At 54.7% G+C, this 20,351-nt stretch overlaps 2 protein-coding genes across 2 annotated transcripts in view; both read right to left on the reverse strand.

The window, feature by feature from the left end:
* CRYBG2 (crystallin beta-gamma domain containing 2) overlaps positions 1-11,258 on the reverse strand; it is a 28,379-nt gene extending 17,121 nt beyond the window's left edge. Inside the window, 5 exon segments of the mRNA XM_079930305.1 lie at positions 6,438-6,705; positions 6,708-6,774; positions 6,776-7,162; positions 8,801-8,870; positions 10,921-11,258. Coding sequence (XP_079786431.1) covers positions 6,438-6,705; positions 6,708-6,774; positions 6,776-7,162; positions 8,801-8,870; positions 10,921-11,117 — 989 coding nt within the window. The 5' untranslated portion in view covers positions 11,118-11,258.
* Positions 11,259-12,632: 1,374 nt separating this feature from the next.
* On the reverse strand, positions 12,633-19,268 carry ZNF683 (zinc finger protein 683; the record flags this gene model as incomplete). The annotated part of the gene is given in 8 exon segments (XM_079900546.1): positions 12,633-12,709; positions 12,712-12,968; positions 12,970-13,004; positions 14,022-14,150; positions 15,382-16,076; positions 17,462-17,666; positions 18,306-18,430; positions 19,204-19,268. Coding segments are annotated over 7 exon segments (1,512 nt in total). The 5' UTR covers positions 18,420-18,430; positions 19,204-19,268.
* Between the last annotated feature and the right edge of the window lie 1,083 nt (positions 19,269-20,351).

Raw genomic sequence — 20,351 nt, forward strand, 5'->3', positions numbered from 1 at the left:
GCATATGGGTCTGACCCACTGGTCTGTGGATGGGGCTGGGACTCTGCCCAAGGAGCCCTGGGGCTAGTCCTCCAGGAGCTGAAAACTAGAAAACCGAAAAACTGAGAATTAGGCAAGTGACGTTCTGACCGTGTTTCTGATCACTATAAAGGAAGGTAGGTAAGGAAAGGTAAGGAAGGAAAGGAAGGAAGGTAAGGAAAGACAGCTTTGGCCTCCAGCAAAGTTGGGTTCCCCCTGGCCCTGTCACTCAATAGCAGGATGACCTCGGGCAGCCACTTCTCTCCGGCAAGCTTCAGGGCCCCCAGCCACAAAACTGGAATAACAAGAGTATGTGCTGGGTTCACAGGGTTATTGTCAGCATCCAGTAGGAGAGAAAGAATAAAAACTCACTCTATGAGAAAAACAGATATCGTATATTAACGCATATATGTGGAATCTAGAAAAATGGTACAGATGAACCTATTTGCAGGGCAAGAATAGAGACACAGACGTAGAGAACGGACGTGTGGACACGGTGGAGGGGGGAAGGGGAAGTGGGATGAATTGGGAGATTGGGATTGACATATATACACTGCCGAGTGTAAAATAGCTAGCTAGTGGGAAACTGCTGTATAGCACAGGGAGCTCAGCTCAGTGCTCTGTGGTGACCTAGATGGGTGGGATGGCGGGGACGGAGGTCTAAGAAGGAGGGGAGGGGCTTCCCTGGTGGCGCAGTGGTTGAGAGTCCGCCTGCCGATGCAGGGGATACGGGTTCGTGCCCCGGTCCGGGAAGATCCCACATGCCGCGGAGCGGCTGGGCCCGTGAGCCATGGCCGCTGAGCCTGCGCGTCCGGAGCCATTGTTCCGCAACGGGAGAGGCCACAACAGTGAGAGGCCCGCGTACCGGAAAAAAAAAAAAAAAAAAAAAAAAAAAAAAAAAAAAAGAAGGAGGGGATATATGTATACATACAGCTGATTCACTTTGTTGTACAGCAGAAACTGTCACAACATTGTAAAGCAACTATACCACAATTAAAATTTTAAAAAAAGAAATGGATGTTAAAAGAAAAAAACTCACTTTATAAACTAAAACACTGGCTCATAAGCTTCCTCAGAAAGAAGAAATTATTCACTATGGAAAACAGTATGGAGGTTTCTTAAAAAACTAAAAATAGAGCTACCATATGATCCAGCAATCCCACTCCCGGGTATATATTCAGAAAAGACGAAAACTCTAATTCAAAAAGATACACGCATCCCAATGTTCATAGCAGCACTCTTAACAATAGCCAAGACATGGAAGCAACCCAATTGCCTAGCAACAGATGACTGGCTTAAGAAGATGTGGTATGTAAATACAATGGAATATTACTCAACTGTAAAAAAGAATGAAATATTGCCATTTGCAGCAACATGGAGTATTATACTTAGTGAAGTAAGTCAGACAGAGAAAGACAAACATTATATGATATCACTTGAATATGAAATCTAAAAAATAATACAGGGGCTTCCCTGGTGGCACAGGGGTTAAGAATCTGCCTGCCAGTGCAGGGGACACAGGTTCAAGCCCTGGCCGGGGAAGATCCCACCTGCCGCGGAGCAACTAAGCCCGTGTGCCACAACTACTGAGCCTGTGCTCTAGAGCCCGTGAGCCACAACTACTGAAGCCCGCGCACCTAGAGCCCATGCTCCACAGCAAGAGAAGCCACCGCAATGAGAAGCCTGCGCACCGCAATGGAGAGTAGCCCCTGCTCGCCACAACTAGAGAAAGCCCGCGCACAGCAACGAAGGTCCAATGCAGCCATAAATAAATAAATAAATAATACAGATGAATCTATATGCAAAACAGAAACAGACTCACATACATCGAAAACAAACTTATGGTTACCAAAGGGGAAGGGGAGGGGATAAATTAGGAGTATGGTATTAACAGATACAAACTACTATATATAAAATAGATAAGCAAAAAAAAAATAGATAAGCAACAAAGATTTACTGTATAGCAAAGGGAACTATATTCAATATCTTGTAATAACCTATAGTGGAAAATAATCTGAAGATACATATAACTGAATCACTTTGCTGTACACCTGAAACTAACAATTATAAATTGTTATTAATTAACTACACTTCAATTTAAAAAAACAGAATAAATTATTTATAAATTATAAACAAGGGACTTCCCTGGTGGTCTGGTGGTTAAGACTCTGTGCTCCCAATTCCAGGGGCCTGGATTTGATCCCTGGTCAGGGAACAAGATCCCATGTGCATGCTGCAACTAAAAGATCCCACGTGCCACAACTAAGACCCAGCGCAGCCAAATAAATAAATAATTTAAAAAGTTATAAACAAACATTCCCACTTTGCACATGAAGGGGGGAAGGCTCAGAGAGGTTAGGAAACTTGCCCAGAGTCACACAGTAGCAGAGGCAAGAGTTAAACCCAATCCTAAGTGCTTAACCACCAAATCAAATTCCCTGATGTATCTGGTAAACTTAGACTCTGTGGTTTGGGGGTTTACTTTTATTTCACCTCTTTTTTTTTTTTTTTTTGCAGTACGCAGGCCTCTCACTGTTGTGGCCTCTCCTGTTGCGGAGCATAGGCTCCGGATGCCCAGGCTCAGCGACCATGACCCACGGGCCCAGCTGCTCCGTGGCATGTGGGATCCTCCCGGACCGGGGCACGAACCCGTGTCCCCTGCATCGGCAGGCGGACTCTCAACCACTGCGCCACCAGGGAAGCCCCTGGGGGTTTACTTTTAAAGGGGGCCATACAGTGACTGGAGGGGCCAGTCAGCTACTAAGACTTCCAGGCTGCACTGAGCAGGGCAATCCTATTCTCAGGCCTCAAGGACCCAAAAGGTCAGCTTGTTCCACATCAGCCTCAGTACCAGCCTGTCTTCAGCTCCTCCTTTCTGTGAGGCAGCCCCCAGACCATTATAAGGGCAGTTAAGGCCAGAAATGGACCCATGCCCCCAACTTCCCTCCTCCCTCTCTATTTTCCTCCCTCCTGAGAGGCTGGTAGAACCCAGAACTTTGGCCCTGTCTTGTGGCCCCAGCAGTGACTCAGGTTTTATGATGGGCAGAGATGAATGGGGATGAGGCCCAGGGAAGCCTGACCTGACTTGGGGACCACTGGTGGCTGTGACAACGTGTGGCCTGGCCCAGGACGGGGTCTGAGTGGCCCCAGAAAAGCCTTGTGTATGGGGGAGGTGAGAGGCTGAGATGGATGCCCAATCCTTTCCCCGGGCCAGAATTCCTGAGAGCGACACACTCAGACACCTGAGGCCCTGGATTGCAGCCCTTCCCTGAGGCCTGACCCTCTCCCCTGTCCTCCTTGCTGAGACTCCCCCGCACATGGAGCTTCACCCCTTGACGAGCCCCTGTCCCAAGTCTAATCTCCATTTCTGAAGAACAATAACAACTACCATTCGCTGAGATTCCCTGTCCGTGACGGCAGATAGTAAGGGTCAAAGCCTGGGTTCTAAGTCATTTATTCATTCATTCATTCAGCACTAATCGTGACACGTGATGCGCTAGGCCCTGGTTAGTTTCATCCAAAGCCAATTTTCTCTTGGAGGTGGTATCCTAGGAGTCCAGAAGTCAAAGAATTAGACATAAAAACAGGAACCACATTTGGAAAGCCTCCATAGGCTTTGGCAAAGCAACAGGAGAGCAGCTTCAGAGGAAGCCATTGGTAATCAGATCAGATATATCAGTGACCTATGATTCTATGCTTCTCTCAACCCAACCCCTGGACAACACCCCCGATAGTCATTCATTCCACAAGCATGTGATCATTTGTTTCTGCTTGCATACCTCTAGCCAGCGACAGGGAGGTCGCAATTTGACAGCTGACCTGTCCCATCCCTGAATAGTTGTGATGGCTAGAATGTTCTTCAAACTATGCAGGAATCTGCCTGCCTATAGCCCTCCCCCATATGGTCCTTCCTCTGAAGACACACCCCAATGACCCAGGATGCCTCTCCCAGGCCAGCAGAGATGCCCATTTCCAGAGCCCTCTCTTCTTCAGGGCCCAGGACCATAGGTGGATTTGTCACAGGTTAACCTGTGCCTTCCAAATCAGGTGTGTGGGGCTGGGAAAGGGAGAGGCTGAGGAGGGGGCGAGGGGAGTGTGGGAAAGAGCCTCATCTAACCCGACACGTCCTGGATTCTCCCCGCTTACCTGTGAGTCACCCACAAACTAGGTCAAACCAGCCCACAGGCGTACAGGCTCGTGCTGCGTCACACACAGACACACACGGCACAGACGCACAGAGTCACACAGGCACAAAAACGCACATAGATGCTTACCCCAACGTACGCAGTCAGACACACAAACAGAGTCAGTCACAGACACTCGGGGATACACACACAGGGACACAGCAGACACACAAGACATACACAGAAACACACAAACACAGTGACACATGCACACACATTAACAGTGTACACACACACACACACACACACACACACAGAGAGTCTATTCACAGCCCCCAGCCCTCCTCCCCTTGAAATTCACCCTTATTTGAACAGATGCACACACTTGGATGCATACACATCTTACATTTCCAGACCCAACTGCGTTGTGCCTCCCCACCCCCCACATTTGCCAATCCTGGCCCAGAGAACCCTCCCCCAGAAAGGGAACAGAGAAGGATGACAGCCCTGGAGGTCCTCTTCCTTCCTTTCTAAGTGAGCGCTTGCCTCCTGCGAGTCTGTCATTATCCACCTGTGCCCAAAATAGTCGGAGTAGAAGATGGAGCCCAAGTCCCCCAGATGAACCGCCTGCTCCTTCCTTTCCCCTCTCCAAGGACTGCCCCTCCCACTCACCCTCCCTCTCTCTGCAGCCCTTCTCCCCCAGCTGGAGCACAACCTCCCCCGGCAGCAGGTCTCTGAGCCAGCCTGGGTCGCACATGTCCCTCTTCCTTGTCACAGAATCATTACCCTGACTCCTGCCCAGAGGCCTGGTCATCCCTGATGCTGCCTCTGCTGACACAGTACTGCCAAATCTGCTCCACGAGGTTACAGAAAGCTCTGCAGTCCACACTCAACACTCCACTGCTTGCACGGGGCCACCGAGGCCTCCGTTAGAGGCAGGAGAGAGAAGTAGTTAGAACACAGGTACCCGGGTTCAAATTCTGGCCCCTTCACTTTCTAGTTGACTTTGAGCAGGTGATGAAACCTCTCTGAGCCTTAGTTTCCCTATTGTAATTGGGGTGGAAAGGTGGAGAGCAGGATTAGTCCAACTTCATGGGGCTGTTGTGAGGATTAAATAGAATTATGCTTAGAAAACGAACCATAAGTGACAGCCGCCACCATCATCGTTAGGAAATTTTCAGAGCCCTGTTTGAGGCCCAGTGCCCTTCCTGGTGGTTCTAGAGAGATCCCATGTTCATCCCCTCTTCAGTGAGTTTTAGGGGACACATTCTTCCACCTCTGAGCCCACCAGGCAGATTCAGGAGAGTAATTTCAACACAAATTAAAAACGGAGGCTTGGGAAACTCAGTGCCTGTTTCCGTGGCTGCCAACACAGAACCATGTGGGGTAATTATTGCTGCGACTGAAGCTTTATTAATAAGCATCCCTGAGCTTCCCTGGTGGCGCAGTGGTTAAGAATCTGCCTGCCAATGCAAGGGACACGGGTTCGAGCCCTGGCCCGGGAAGATCCCACATGCCGCGGAGCAACTAAGCCCGTGCTCCACAACTACTGAGCCTGAGCTCTAGAGCCTGCAAGCCACAACTACTGAACCCACATGCCACAATTACTGAAGCCTGCGCTCCTAGAGCCTGTGCTCCGCAACAAGAGAAGCCACGACAATGAGAAGCCCGCGCACCGCAACGAAGAGTAGCCCCCGCTCGCCGCAACTAGAGAAAGTCCGCGTGCAGCAACAAAGACCCAAAGCAACCAAAAATAAATAAATAAATAAATTTATAAAAAAAAATCATCCGTGCTATTTCAGCAGCCCAACTCTCTAGAGTTCAAAGTATTTTCCTGTAACCACCTCCTCCTTCCTCATCTCCAGCTACCAAATCTACCTGACAACTCAAGGCCCAGAGAAGTTAAGCAACTTGCCCCAGGACATACAGCACTTTGGCTGAGAGCCTCTTCTCAGGCCGGGAATGTGGTCTCCGGAACAGAACGAGGGAATGAGGGTGTGTTGCTGAGGATAAGGTGACCCCTCCCCCATCCTCTCCATGACAGGATATCCCCCTCCTCAGTCGGACAGAGGAATAGGGAAGCACTGGGCCCCAGGATGTAGCCTTTGGATGAGGGGAGGGAAAGGAGGGCAGAGTTGGGAAGGGGAGGGGATGGCAGAGTCAGCTTACCCCCAGGGAACTGAATGAATGGGCCTTGAGTTGGAGAAGCCCGGAGACAAGATAGAGACCCAAGAGGGGGCAGCCTTGCCGGTTTCCCCTCCCCGCGTTGCCTCATGTGGCGCGAAGTCGACTCACCATCTATGCGGAGACCCAGGCATCTGGCCAGCCTGGAGCTCCTGCCGCTGGGCCGTGCTCCCCTGATGTGGTGGGGCTCTCAGCCGGGGCTCCTGAGGCAGGTCCACCAGGCACCCTGTGATGGGGCGGGGGCCCTGGGGAGGCTCCTGCCAGCCCCTGGATTCCTCAGGGCCGCAGGCGTGGGGAGCTGGTTGGGCCAGTTTGGGCTCCTGAGTCTCCTCCCCAGGTGCTTGCCCACGCCCCTGCAGGGTGCTGGTGATGTGGTAGCAGAGGGACACTCACGTAGAGTCTGGGCTGGCTCGGGCAGGGCTGGCCCTGCGCTGGTAGGCTCACCCTTTTGCCCCCTCTGCCCTGGGGGAGGATGCTGGGCGGGGCCGCACGTCTTCCGGGTTGCTGGGTGGCTCAGGCCTCAGAGGAATCTCCTGGGCTGTGTACGGGGGTTGCAGGCAGGTGCAGCCTGGAGATCCTTGTTCCAAATATCCAGGAGCTGGTGGTGGGCATGAGGGACACCTGGTCCCAGCAGGCTCTGCTGAGGTCACCGCCAGTGCCAGGCTCTCTGGCCCCACAGAGGCAGAGTTGGCCAGGTCAGAGGCGCTGCCCACTGCTGGCCTCTGTAGGCGCCCCGGTGGCTCAGCAGACCGCCCTGAGCTGTGTCGTCGCTTCCAAAGCCAGGAGCCACGGCTCCCTGCCCAAAGGTCCAACTCTGAGAGGCTCTGGGCTTGGGCCTGAGGGAAAGCAGAGGCAGAGGCCGGGTGACAGCATCACTCCCCTGCCTTCTGGGTACCCCTGACACCCCGGCTGCCCTCCTGGTCACAGAAGAAGCTGAGCAGAGCTCTGACACCAAGCAGAGCTGCCTTAAGGAGAGACTGCCTCTTAAGCCACAAGATCTGGACCAAGAGGCAGAGCTCTGGAAAGGCCCTTCAGCATTTAACTCACCCCTTCCCATTCTACACACGAGGAAAGTGAGGCCCAGAGTGGACACTGACATGACTTAAGTCACACAGTGAGGGCTCCTGATTCTCAGGCCAACTGCTGATTTCCCAGGAATCCTCTGGCCTCCAGCCCTTTGGCACCAGCTGCCCTGGGCCTTAGGGGCTTTGTGGGCATGCCTGCCACAAATGCCTGTGGCCTCTGCCCGCTCCTGGCTTCCAGAGAGCCTGCAGCCAACTCCCCAGTACCCTCCCAGCCCAAGATTCCCAAACACACTTGGGAGGAGGTACTTGGGCATAGAGATGTTCTTGGGACAAGAGCGAGCCTGGAAAGAGGTTTCGCCTAAGTGGGGCAACACTGACTTCTGTCCACTGTCTTCCCCTGGGGCCCAGCCTAGCTGTGTGTGTGAGGGGAGAGGGTTCAGGACCACAGACCCAAATGGACACTGCCATCCAAAACACCAGTTTTCAGGGATGGGTTTGTGTCCCTGGCAACAGAGGAGGCAAGTCTGGGGTCAAATTCCTCCTAGCAGGGGCCCTTGATCCCAAATGCCTTCATTTACTCATCTATGAAATAGGTGCAGCCTCTCACTCCCCAGAGGCTGAACATCTCAAGAAACAGGAGGGTTGGATGATTCATCTGGGGGCCCGGAGCAAGGCAAGCTGGGCTTGATTCTCAGCTCTGTTACTTTCCAGCTGCAATACCTCTTGCGTCTTAGTTTCCCCATGTGTAAATGGGCGTGATAATAAAACTATTGCTTCCTGGGAGTGCTGTGAAGACTATGAGATAATCCATGCAGAGTACCAGCAGTGCTCAGTTAAATGCTAGTAACGATTGATAGTACTCAGGATCACAGAGAGACACATGGCTGCTTGAGCCTCCTCCAGGGGAAGCCGTCTGCTCCTCCAGGGGGTGGGGCGTGGGGGACCTTGTCTCTGTCCAATCCATGGCTCAGGTCCCCACTGATGATGGGGAAACTGCAGGCAGAAGGTTAAGGCACTGGCCCAGCGTCACCCCTGGGGGCAATGCCAGGAAGTGGGGAAAAGGGGTCAAAGATGGGGAAGGTCAAGCTAAAGGAGGGAGTGTGGAAAGGGGTCCTGAGAACAGGTACTGCCCCTACATGGCTCCCCCAGGGGCCCCGACATTAGGAAGCTGTTTTCTGAGCATCTAGGCCCTGCACTAGAGGTTCTACATCTGTTACGTTATTTCTCACAACAGCCCTAAGAGGCATTACTGTTCCCATTTTGCAGATGGGGAAGCTGAGGTTCAGAAGTGGGAAGTGATCTGCTCAGGGTCACACGGTGAATCCGTGGCAGAGGAGGGATGAGAGAACTCCAGTTGCCTAACTTGTAAGTCAGGGTTCTCAGGGCCGGCCCAGCCCGTCCCAGAGCTTCTGCTCCCCTACACTCCCCCACCCTTGTATTCTCTCCTACCTTGAGGCTGACTCTGCTGGTGCTGCCCTGGCCCTGGGCCAGGTCAGGGCAGCTCTGGCCACCCCAGGGCCTGGGAAGGAAGCACAGGGAAAGGAATGAAGTAGTCTCCTCCTCTCCCACCCCCAGACTGGACCTGGTGGCTCTCCCCCCCTTCTCTCAGGGCCCACACAGGCAGGATGAGCACCTGAAATCTTGGGGGGCGGGGGGGCCGGGCAGGGGAGGTCTATGCAGCAGCCTCCTCTCTGCTCCCTCCCCCAGCTGTCCACTCCACCTCCAGAGACAGAGAGACAGGGATGGGATGGGCCTGGGACCAAAATGGGGACTAGGCCTGTATCAGGGCCAGAATACAGAAAAAGGACAGTACCCTAATAATTCAAAAGCTTGCCATTTGCTGAGGCCCACCCTATGCCAGGTTTAGCACTAGGTATCAGGCCTACATAATCTCCTTTAAGCCTCACAAATAATCCTAAAAGGTAGATATTATTGTCCTCATTTTTCAGGTAAGGAACTGAGGTCCAGAGTGGTAAAGTGACTTGCCTGGAGTCACACAGCTAGTGAGCCTTGGAGTTAAGACACTAGGATGGTATCACTCCAAAGGTTGGTTGGGCATCACCACGCTAATGGGGGCAAGATGAGGAAGTGCCTTGGCTGCCCTCTCCGTACACTCTGCCCCCCACCCAGGCAATCAGCAGGGAGCGGAGGCCTGTGCCTCAGGGCCAGAGTCCCATTCCCACAGCCAGTGAGAACCAAGTCCAAGTGCACACATGGGATGTATCATCACGCTGGCCCAGGAGCATGTGAAGTCCCTACCCTGCCCTTCCTGTCCCTGACTCACCCGCAGCCCTGCCTCCTCTCAAGTGGGGAAAGAAAGGGAGGAGCAGTTCCATCTGGGCCTATAGGGCAGGTTCCTGCCAGACAGGGTAAAGGGAGGGGACGTGACTTCCAGAGAGGGCACTGGCAGGGTGTGGGCACCCCCGGCGGCCACCCAGGCTTCCAGGTATAGGGTGGCTAGGCCCTCCCCTCCCTTCTCTCTTTGGTGTGAGAGAGCAGCACAAACTCCTCCCCTCACTCTGGCCCCACCACGACCGCCTCCACTCCTCCCAGGGTAGGCTGGAGACAGCCCTGTCATGATAAGATCAGAACAAAGTGCCCAGTCACTGCACAGAGACACAAACACCCCGTGCCTGAGAGCACATGCCATGTTCTTTGCAGATATAGGGCCTGTGAGCTACTGGGGTCCTCTTCGCTATGCCCGTCCCAGCCATTCAGCCTGGCCACCCACAGAGCCTTTTCCCTTTCTCTCAGACATCAGGTAAGAGTGAACCAGCTGGGAGAGATGTAGCAATTTGTTCAGGGTCACGTGGCCAGTGGCATCTAGGGTTAGGACAGAGCTCCGGCCCCCTGGCTTGCAGTCCCGAAATCTCTCCAGCAACAGAGCAGCCCAGCGCTTCAGGACGCGGGCCCTGGAGTCAGACTGCTTAAGCCTGTGTCCCAGCCCCACCACTTCCCAGCTGTGTGACTGGGGCGGTGACTTCACCTCTCTGGACCTCCATTTCCTCATCTGACTCACACAAAATACCCACCTTGTCTGGCTGCTGTGAGGATTAAATGAGATAATCCAGGTACAGCACCAAGCAAGTGACAAATAAAAGTTTAATGTTATTACAATCTGAGATGACAGGGGGAAACCTCTCCATGGCATTTAAGGGCGAATGCAGTGCAGTCTAAGCCAACTCAGGAACCTGTCATACTCATGACAAAGGGACGTGAAGACCAAAGCTGAACTGTCCTGTGATGAGAGAATCAAAGTCCACAGGGGCAGGAGGACTGCCTATCCCCATATTTGCCTTTCAACTATCTCTGGAGAGAAAAATCAGGAGATCCCTGGCATGCCACCTGCCAGACTTAGGAAATTGCAAATTTGTTGTAAAGTTTTATAAAAGCACAGGAACCTTATAATATAAAGTCCACATAACCAAAATCGTGGTACACCGACAGGTATATTTTTATGCTCCCAGACACTCATACAGGCTTATTTGAACATCAGGTACACTCCAAGACGCACACCCACACCCTTGGGCCCAGGGGCGCCCCAAGCGGCCCTCCTCCAAACCCCTCACCTATCCCGGGATCTGGCCTCCTCCGGGATCGGCTTCCCCTTGCACTCCCTCCGGACCCCTAGCCCGGCCAGGCGGCGAGCCACGCGGGCCCCCAGGACTCCGCGCCCCTCGGCGATGGCAAGGGCAAGGTTCCAGGCTCGGGGCGTCAGGACACCTGACCGGACCCGGGCCGCGGGGACCTCCCGGATCCAGCTCATTTGCAGAGAAACGCCTCCTCCGGCCCGCCCCCCTGAACAAACAGCGCCCGGCCCGCAGTGCGGGCGCGGGGTGAGGACCGATCCAGATGCTGCCCAAGCCCCAGGGCAGGGGGTGCGCTCTGCAGGGGTCGTCCCCACCCGGGCCACCACCCCCCCCGCTTTCCCCATCCCACCCCCGCCCCGCTCCAGCTCTCGGCCCTGTCTGCGCTACTTCTTTAGGCCCCCGGAAGCGCCAGGGGCCCACCGGGTCCCGGTGCTGGAAGCCTTCAAGCTGGGCCTGCACAAAGTAGGTCGGAGAGGAGGGCCCTGGGGCTAGAAGGGGCCAGGAGGCTGGACTGAGCCAAGCGTCTTTCCCGCCCCCCCGGAGAAGGAGGGGCTGGAACGCAGGGGCGGAGCCAGGAGCGGGAATGGGCGTGATTGGGGGGCTAGCCTGATTGGTTGGCATGTTGGGCGGAGCCAAAAGGGTGACAGGGTGGGCTTGGAACCTAGACCTCGATACTGGTGGGGACCGACGCCGACCCTGCCCTTACCCTGCCATGGTGGGCCCTTATGAGAGTTCTCTCTCTCGGTCCTGGAGACCCTATGACACAGCGGGAATCTCGCCTGTGGGGGAATCTTCCCCTGGTGGGGAAGCCTATCCGAAACCCACAGGGATGGGAACGGCGACCCCTGCTGGAAGTTGGCCAACTATTATGATTTACTAATACTACTACTGTTGTGACTATAACCTGGGCCTCCTGTACCCCCAAAGGGCAGTACCCTTTCCCACCTGATGCTACCTCTCTTAACTCTCGGGGGGGGGTACCTTGCACATTGGGGGATCCTCTGGGACTGCAGGAAGAAAGACCATCAGGAGGGTCCCAGTTCCCCAGGCTCTCTGCCAGTTCTTCCCTGCCGGCAGTCCTTGTAGGACCTCTACCCCTTCACCGAGCTTGGTGCCTCCTTAGCCATTTGTCCTCTGTGATGACTGGTCCTGACACACAGGGGGACATCTTGCTTGTGGGTCATGAGTGGACACTGATATCCTTGTGTTCCTGCATCTCCCACAGGGAGCTCAGATCCTGGCATGTACAGAGGGAGGAGTATGCCGCACCTGACCACGGCAGGGAGTACCAGCTGAGGGAGCACGTAGGAACTGTGAGACAAGAATGTCGCGGCAAGCAGCAGACAGGCATCTGGGCAGGTGCTGGAACATCTGTTCAGAAAAGAGGGCAGTGTGTCCTGTGCTTGGCAACACGGTCTGCACCTTGCAGCAACCTGGAAGGCTGGACTGTCCGTCGGTGAGCTGAGATGGTGGGGCTGGTCCCAGATAGGTCCCAAACAGAGTGGAACTCAAACCCAGCCAGAGTAGATGGCCGCAGGCACCCACCCCACGCGGTGGGCAGCATAGTCTCTTCCTGGCTGTGTTCCCTGAACTGCCAGGTAGAGTGGGGTGTGAAGTCTGGCAAATACATGGTGACCTCCCCCTCCACTATTGAAGCTCAGGAGGCCTCAACTCATCATAGAGAAAATCCTTTAATTGCTCTGCCCCTGCCCCCTCCCCAGGGCAGTCCTGGCACCACTGCTCAGGCTGGCTGCCCTTGCTTTCCCCGGGATGCTGAGGACACCTTGACCTTGTCCACGTCTGAGTCTATCTGCCTCTCTGATGGGGCCACCACAAGATCTAGTGCCCCCTGGAGCCATCGGGCAAGGCAGGCAAGAGACGCCAGGGGCAGGTGGGTGTGAGCAAGGCTGCAGGGCCGTGGTGCGTGCAGCCGACGGTGCAGCTTCAGGTGAACGTGCTGCGTGAAGCGACTTGGGCAGACACTGCACTGGAAGGGCCGGGCCCCTGAGTGCAGGCACAGGTGAGTCGAGGTTGCTGGAGCTGCTGAAGCGTTTGTGACACATCTGATGGGAATGGGCACTGGCGTCAGCTCTGCCCACCTGGTTGACCCAGGATCTCTGCTCCCCCTCCCCATCTTGAAAATACCCCCCTACCACCTCCCTGTAATGCAAGCCTGGAAGTTTTCCCCCCATGATTCCTCCCTGGGACCCACAGTGTCTGGCAGATTGTAGCCAGTCAGACTGGGTTGGTATCTTGGTTCTTTTACTCCCTGCATGACCTTGTATAGGTGACTTCCCCTCTCTGATCCTTGCTCTCCTTATTGGTAACATGAGAGTATTAATACCTAACCTCATAGGTATGGTGGACTGAATGAGATAATCACATAGAACCCTTATGCGTGGGGCTGCAGCTTCAGTGGGCGTAATTAACATTTACTGGGAGCTGCTACATGCCAGGAACTGGTCTCGTGTACTAGTCTTCTCCAGGACTCTGGAGAAGCAGGACTAAGTACTACTCCTATATTACAGTGAAAACGCAGAGGCTCAGAGAAGTGAAGCCACTAGCCAAAGCTCACACAGCAAGTTGGAGGCAGAGCTAGGATTTGAACCCAGATAGCCCGGACTATAACCACTATGCTGCTTTTATTTCTGCCTCTTTAAAACAGGGAAAGAGTCTGGGCCCTTCTAACCTCCCAAGGGACATGGTGAGGCTCAAAGAGGGAGGGAGCTAACATTGAGCTGATGTTATAAGTAGTGTTTATATACTTTGCACACACTATAGCATTAACTCCTCCAACTATGCTGGGAAGTAGGCAATGGGTATCCCCAGGACTCCTAACTTCATTCTTCTCCCCCCACAGACATACATCTCTTTTCTCCCCTCCAGACCCAGGGGGTGACCTCCAATATCACGTCCTGGCCCTTCCCTTCCACCTCCCTCTTTCCCCCAACCCTTGCCTCCTGTCCTGTCTCCACTTGCTCAGGATGGTTGGGGAATGGAGGCCACGGGTGCCATCCCCCAGGGGCCTAGAATTCTTCCGCAGCCTGCAGGAGTACAGGGGAGGGGGAGGATGGTCTCACCGGGCACTTGTGGGGCCGCTTCCCAGTATGCACCAGGTGGTGCTTCTGCAGGTGGGCAAGCTGGGTGAAGCTCTTCTGGCACAGGGCACACTGGAACGGGCGCTCCCCGCTGTGCACACGCAGATGGACCTGAGCCAGGTGTGGGAGAAATGCTGCCAACTGCCCAGAGCCCTCCAGCAGAGCCGGGGATCCTCTTCAAATCTCTACCCACATCCCCATAGGGCCCCCTTTTGGCATCAAGGCCTCTCAATCCCCTTGCATCTGTATCACCTCCCTGAAGGCCAATCTACCATTCCCCAGGATCCCCTCTCTCTCTCTGCTGCCCTGCAAGAGGGGAGATGACCACATCCCCATAGGGCCCCCTTTTGGCATCAAGGCCTCTCAATCCCCTTGCATCTGTATCACCTCCCTGAAGGCCAATCTACCATTCCCCAGGATCCCCTCTCTCTCTCTGCTGCCCTGCAAGAGGGGAGATGGCTGTGGTTAGCTGGCCAGGTGAGGGGTACCCCGTGTGTGTGTGTGTGTGTGTGTGTGTGTGTTGTGTGTATCTTGTGCAGTGCTTCTCGAAGTATGGTCCCGCAGCATCAGCATCACCTGGGAGGGTGTTAGAAATGCAGATTCTCAGGCCCCACCCCAGACCAGCTGAATTAAAATCTCTGGGGCTGAGCCTAGGAATATGCATGTTTACTAGCTCTCCAGGTGGTTTGAGGCTCGTTAGAGTTAAGAATTCATGCCCTAGAGGATGCAGAAGGGCTGTTCTCCAATAACCGTAACTTTTCCTCAACTTCAGCAGGTGCCAACTCGCGCCTAGCTTCCGGTCTTTGCTGATACACAGAGATGTGCCCATGGTTGCCCCCTGCTGGACGATGCCTATAATGATGCTTACAGCACAGCGCTGATGTGCAGGATCCCACATGAAAAAGGCTGGTTGTCAGGTCTGTGGTCTAGACTCACTAAAATCTACCTGTTCCCCCACCTGAACTTCAAATAAGTAAACAAGAGGAGGCTTAACTGGGAATCAGAGAGGATGGTTGTTCCAGAAAGGGCTTTGCCCTAGATGTTGAGAGACTGAGATCAAGACCTGACTGCACCATGAAATCAAGGCAACCTTGGGCAAATCTTTTCTCAGTTTCCCTATTTTTAACTTAAATGAGACGATCTCATAGACAGTCTTTTAGTGTGGAGAGGACTCCTCTCTACGGATGTGAAACTGAGGGGCCAAATGAACCAGCCAAGGTCATAGGCCCTAGAGGTTGCCCAGGAGTTCCTTCTGGCTGTAAGGTCCTTGATTCTAGAAGCAGGATGGGAGGGGGGTCATTGAAGGATGCCGAGGGGAGCCACAGAGCCCAGAGGCAGATACCTTGAGGTTGGAGAGCTGCCCAAAGCTCTTGCTGCACACGTTGCATTCGTACAGGATTTTGCCATTCTTTTTCTTCAGCGGATAAGGCAGTGCCGAAGAGCCCGCCTGGGAGCCCGGCGGGGCCGACTTTGCTGGAACCACCCGGCCAGCATGCTCCAGCCCTGTGGAGTCGGTCCTGGCAGCTGCAGAGCCTGGATTCCGGGCCTGGGAGGGTTGGGTTTGGCCAGAGGCTTGAGAGGCCCCTGCGTAGGGGTGCAGGGTCTCCCCCTGGGTGCTGGAGTGCCCGGCCTCATAGACATTCATCAGCAAGGTGGGCACAGCCATGGTAGTGTAGGAGGTGTTCTGGGGCAGCATGAAGAGGGGCGGACACTGCACAGAAGGTAGGCCCCCACAGGTGATCAGGTAAGGTGAGGGCAGGAGAAGTGGGTACACAGGATAGAACGGGCAGAGGTGGGATGGGAGTTCTTTGGAAATGGGGGTGGGTGGGGGCCAGGAGCAGAAAGCCAAGGGGCTGGGGCTCTTTTTGTCTTGCCACGGGTTTGGGAAAGAGCTGTTGTGAGGAGAGAAGGATGGGCTGGGGGACCCCTCGCCAGCTCTTTCCCGCTGGCTTCCCATCTTGTCCCTGCTCAGAGGGTACTTGGCTGTGAGTTTCTCGCCATTGGAGGAGCCGGCAGGCCGCCTTGGTGGCTGGTGCCCTGAGCAGGAAAGGGAAGACGGTCAGGGCCGCACAGACTTGGGTAAAGTTCTTCTCTTCATCAACCTGCCTGGCTCAGAGCTGAGAGAGGGCTCTAGCCTGCGCGGCGCCTCCCCTCTCTGGGCTTTCCTGGTCTGCAATTGCGTTTGCCAATAAAAGAGGCTAGAATTTGTGCAGCGCATAATAATTTCAGAGAGTGAAAGCGATTCAAGAAACCTATTAGACATACAGGTGGGAAGTCAAGTGGGCAGTTGGGTGCATTGGTTTGGAGATTAACAGAGCAGCCTGAGCTGGAGACATAAATCTGGGTGCCATGGGCCCAAATGAGATCCCATAAAAGGTGGTCCTAGATCTGCTGTGTCCAAAATGGTAGCCACCAGACACATTTAAATTGATTAAAGTAAGTACAGTAAAAACTTCAGTTCCTCACTTGCACTAGCCGCACTTAAAAGGCTCAGTAGGTATGGTATCAGACAGCACAAGTACAGAGCATTTCCATTACTGCAGGAAGTTCTACCAAACTGCTACTCTAGATAAAGAGAACAGGAGAGAAGGGGGGAAAGAAGAGAGAGGAGAGAAGAGAGGAGATGGGAACATGGGAGGAGAGGGGAGGGGAGGGATGAGGCGGCGGCTCTGGACTGAGTTCCTGAGCAGGGGGAGACTTAGGAGGTACGTAGTGGAGAGCAAGCAAGGGAGACTGAGGTGCAACAGCCAGTGAGGTAGGAGTTAAACTGGGAGTGATAGAAAGTAAACTATTCAATATGCATAAAGATTAAAAAGTAGATTGTCTGCTTGGATCCTCATTTATTCACTCAACCAGCTTTACTGAGCTGCTTTACTCTGTGCTGGGGAAATAAAGGACACAGCAGCATGGTCCCTGCCCTCCAGGTCGAGTTGCATAAGGAAATGGGGTATCGTAAGCAATAAACGTAGAACATAGGTTAGTGAGATTGTACTTTTGTGGAAGAAGAAACTGGCCTCCATGATGTCATAGAGCCAGAAAGGGCAGAACCAGGACTCCACCCACGACTCCCTGACTCCCAGTCAGGGCTCCTGTCTTATAATATAGGCCCCTCTAGCTCAAACACTCTAGGCAGACAAAGCGCCGCTCTCAACCCCCGGGAATAGCTACGCCTACACCAGATCCCATACCCACGCCTGAGAGAACCACTGGCCACTTCCTCTGCTCACCTCTGCTCACGTGTCACCACCTGAGAGCCCCTCACACCCCCAGGCAGAGCTCCAGCTCAGAATGTGGCAGTAACACGTGCTTGAGGCACTGTCCTCACGAGTGACACTGGGTCCGCAATGTCTCTCATCCCCAAACCTAACAGTGCTTCCCACCTCCAGCCTCCACCAAGGTGCAGCCCTGTGCCCTGGGCTTACTTGTGCTCGAGGCATCCTCTCTGAGAACCTGCGGGGCTGTGCCCGGGGGTGCCGACTTCAGGGTGCACAGGTATACGTCCGGGCCCTGAGGGCAGGCCAGCAGGGAAGACCTGGCCAGTGCCAGTGGCAAGGGGTACAGCCAGCTGGCACAGGACGGGCCATGGGCATCCACTGTGTCTGGAAGTGGCCTGGAGCCTGGCAAGACCTGGAAGGCAGGGGGAAGGGGCTTGGGGGCCAGGGACTGGGAGCCCCCTGGGGTAGTCCCTTGGGATGGTTCCACCCCTAGTTTGGGTTCCAAAGGGGGAGGAGAAGCTAAGACCAACCCCCAACCTACACCTGCCTCCACCCTGTCTGTCACTCAAATGGCTTCCCCTTCCCTCATCCGCGTTCCCAAGGGACTCACACGTCCACCCCCAGGGTTACCCTCCCCCTGCCCCAGAACCCCTCACTCAGCCCTGCTCTTCCTCCTCCCCTTCCTTCCTGACCACCCTCAGACACCCTCCTGGATGGAGCCAAGGTGAACTTAGAGAAAATCCTCATCAAAGACTGTGTACCCCGCAGGAGGGCCCTGAGCTTCCTCCCTCTAAGGCCCAGGCCACGGTCACACAGCCAAGCTTCCTGCATGGCCCTGTCCCTTCTCATGCCTCACAGGAGAGTTGGGCCCCTGGGGCACGGGAGAGGGTCTCTGGCGCTTCCAAAGGCACATTCCCATGATGTGCCGGGGTGCGGGTGCTCAGGACCAGGGGAATCTAGGTCCCTTCAGATTTTCCCCCTACTTCTTCCTAACATCCCCTCCTTCCAGAAGCAGCCTGACCTCAAAATTGAGGATGGGACCGTATCTTACCTGATCGCCTTGGCAGAGCTGGGAGTCCGAGTGGGGGGACAGGGAGTCTCCTGTGCTCCCCAGGGGCTTAGTCTTGTGGCAACAACCCAACTCTGGAGCGGGTTCCCCCTTCATGCCCCCACTACCTGCTGGGAAGACAGGTCAGTCACAGGTGAGCAGTGAAGGTCCTCCAAATAAGAGCCTGTCTTCGAGGACTGGCTCTCCCAGGAAACCACTGTGTGACCTTGAGTCAGTCACTGCCCCTCCTGGCCTCAGTTTCCCCATCTGCAAACTGGGAGGGTTGGACTGGCTGATGTGAAAGGACTGTCTCAGCGATGACATGAAAGCCAATGATGCTTTCCTGGTAGGGGCAAGAAGAGGATTGAATGGAGACTGGCCAATCAGAGGCAAAGAGCACAGCTGGCCTGAATCCCATCCCTGGGGAAGAGAGGAGAGAGGAAGGTCCTCATGGAGGTACTTCCAGGTAAGCTCAGAGATCTGAGGAAACATTCCAGACCTCCTCAGGACCACAGGGAATTGAGAAGCTATTCCAAGACTCTACCAAACACAGGCTCCTCACTGAGGGGCGCCCCTGTCCCCCAGCTCATCCACACAACTTTTCTGGGCCTCTGAGGAAGCCCCAATGTCCTGCCACTCGGCTAGCGCCTCACTTCTCTGCTGCTTTCACTGAGGCCCACGCAGCCCAGGGACCATGCAGCTCGGCAAGTGTCCCGAGGCCCTTCCCTTCCCCCCCCGTAACCCTCCTTAACCCCCAGTGCCCCTCGGAGCCTGGCACCCTCATGCAGGTGTCTCATTCCTCCAAAACCCGGTCTCCTCTCCCTCTTCCCTGACTCCTCCCAACCTGCCCCGGGTCTCAGAACACCCTAGAAGGAGAGGCGGCCTGGGTGAGGCTCTTCACCTGGCTCGGCAGAAGTCCCCTCTGGCTGGGGAAGGAAGCAGGTGGGCAGGTGGGCCGCCAGCCTCTGTCTGTGTTTGCGGCCCCCGTGGGTGTGAGAGGTGACAGGAAGGCGCTACATTTGAAGTTGCCACAAATAGGAAGGGGGGGCAGGCAGGCAGGCGGGGGCCCTATGGGACCTGACAAGGGCAAGCCGCCCACCTGCCTTTACCTACCTGAGACAACACTGCCAGAGCTTGGGGCCACAGTAAACTGGAGCTACTGGGATTTCAGTGTGCGGGCTGGGATGGAGTGGGATGTGGTTAACTCTGGTTCTCAGAGAACTCAGATGGCTGAGCAGGAGGGGGACAGAGCAGGGCTCAGAGGCTGGAGCTGGGGTCCTTCCAGGGATGCAGGCCCAACGGGGACAGAGACGGGCAATGATGTTGAGAGGGAAGACAGTGACGGTGGTGGCAGGGACAGAAACAGGCAGAGACAAGAGCAGGCAACGTAGGGTGAGGCAGGGGAGAAAGCAGGAATCCGATCTCACACAGCAGGCGCCTAGGAGGCAACGAGTACATCTTCCTCCTCTTTGTCCCATCTCTGATTTCTCGGTTCTGGGGAATCCTTTCTCTAATTTAGACAGAATGCTGAGGGCCCCGCCCCCACCGGCAAGAGATAATTCAAAGACACAGCAAAATGCTTGTAAGGCATGACTAGATATCAAAAGGGAGACCCTTTAGGCCAGAAACAGCTTTAGGCTGAGCAATTTCATCGTTCCTGTGAGCAGAAGGTGCATCACCCCCCGGCCTCACACAAATTCTGCCCGGTTGGTGTGTCCGCAGTGTCTGGCCCAGTGTGGCAGCCCCATCCAGGCCTCAAACTCCACCTGGCCATGCCACCCAGGTGGCATGGAATGCACAGGGACATCTCGAACTCTCCACTGTAGGCAAGGGACATATTACTCTGCCAGCTCAGCCCCTGGTCAGTACTCACTTCCACTCTGGCCCCCGTCGCTTCCTGTCATAATCATTTGCCCATAAAACTGACCCCTACGTGTCTGTGTGTATCTCAAGGTCAGGGACCACTCTTTACTCATTCTTGTTTCCCATGTAGATATTTGCCAGGTTTTTTGGATGCCCAGCATCTGGAACTTTCTCCCACATGAGTCT

This window comes from Stenella coeruleoalba (assembly GCF_951394435.1).
Source record: "Stenella coeruleoalba genome assembly, chromosome: 1".
Classification (NCBI taxonomy): domain Eukaryota; kingdom Metazoa; phylum Chordata; class Mammalia; order Artiodactyla; family Delphinidae; genus Stenella; species Stenella coeruleoalba.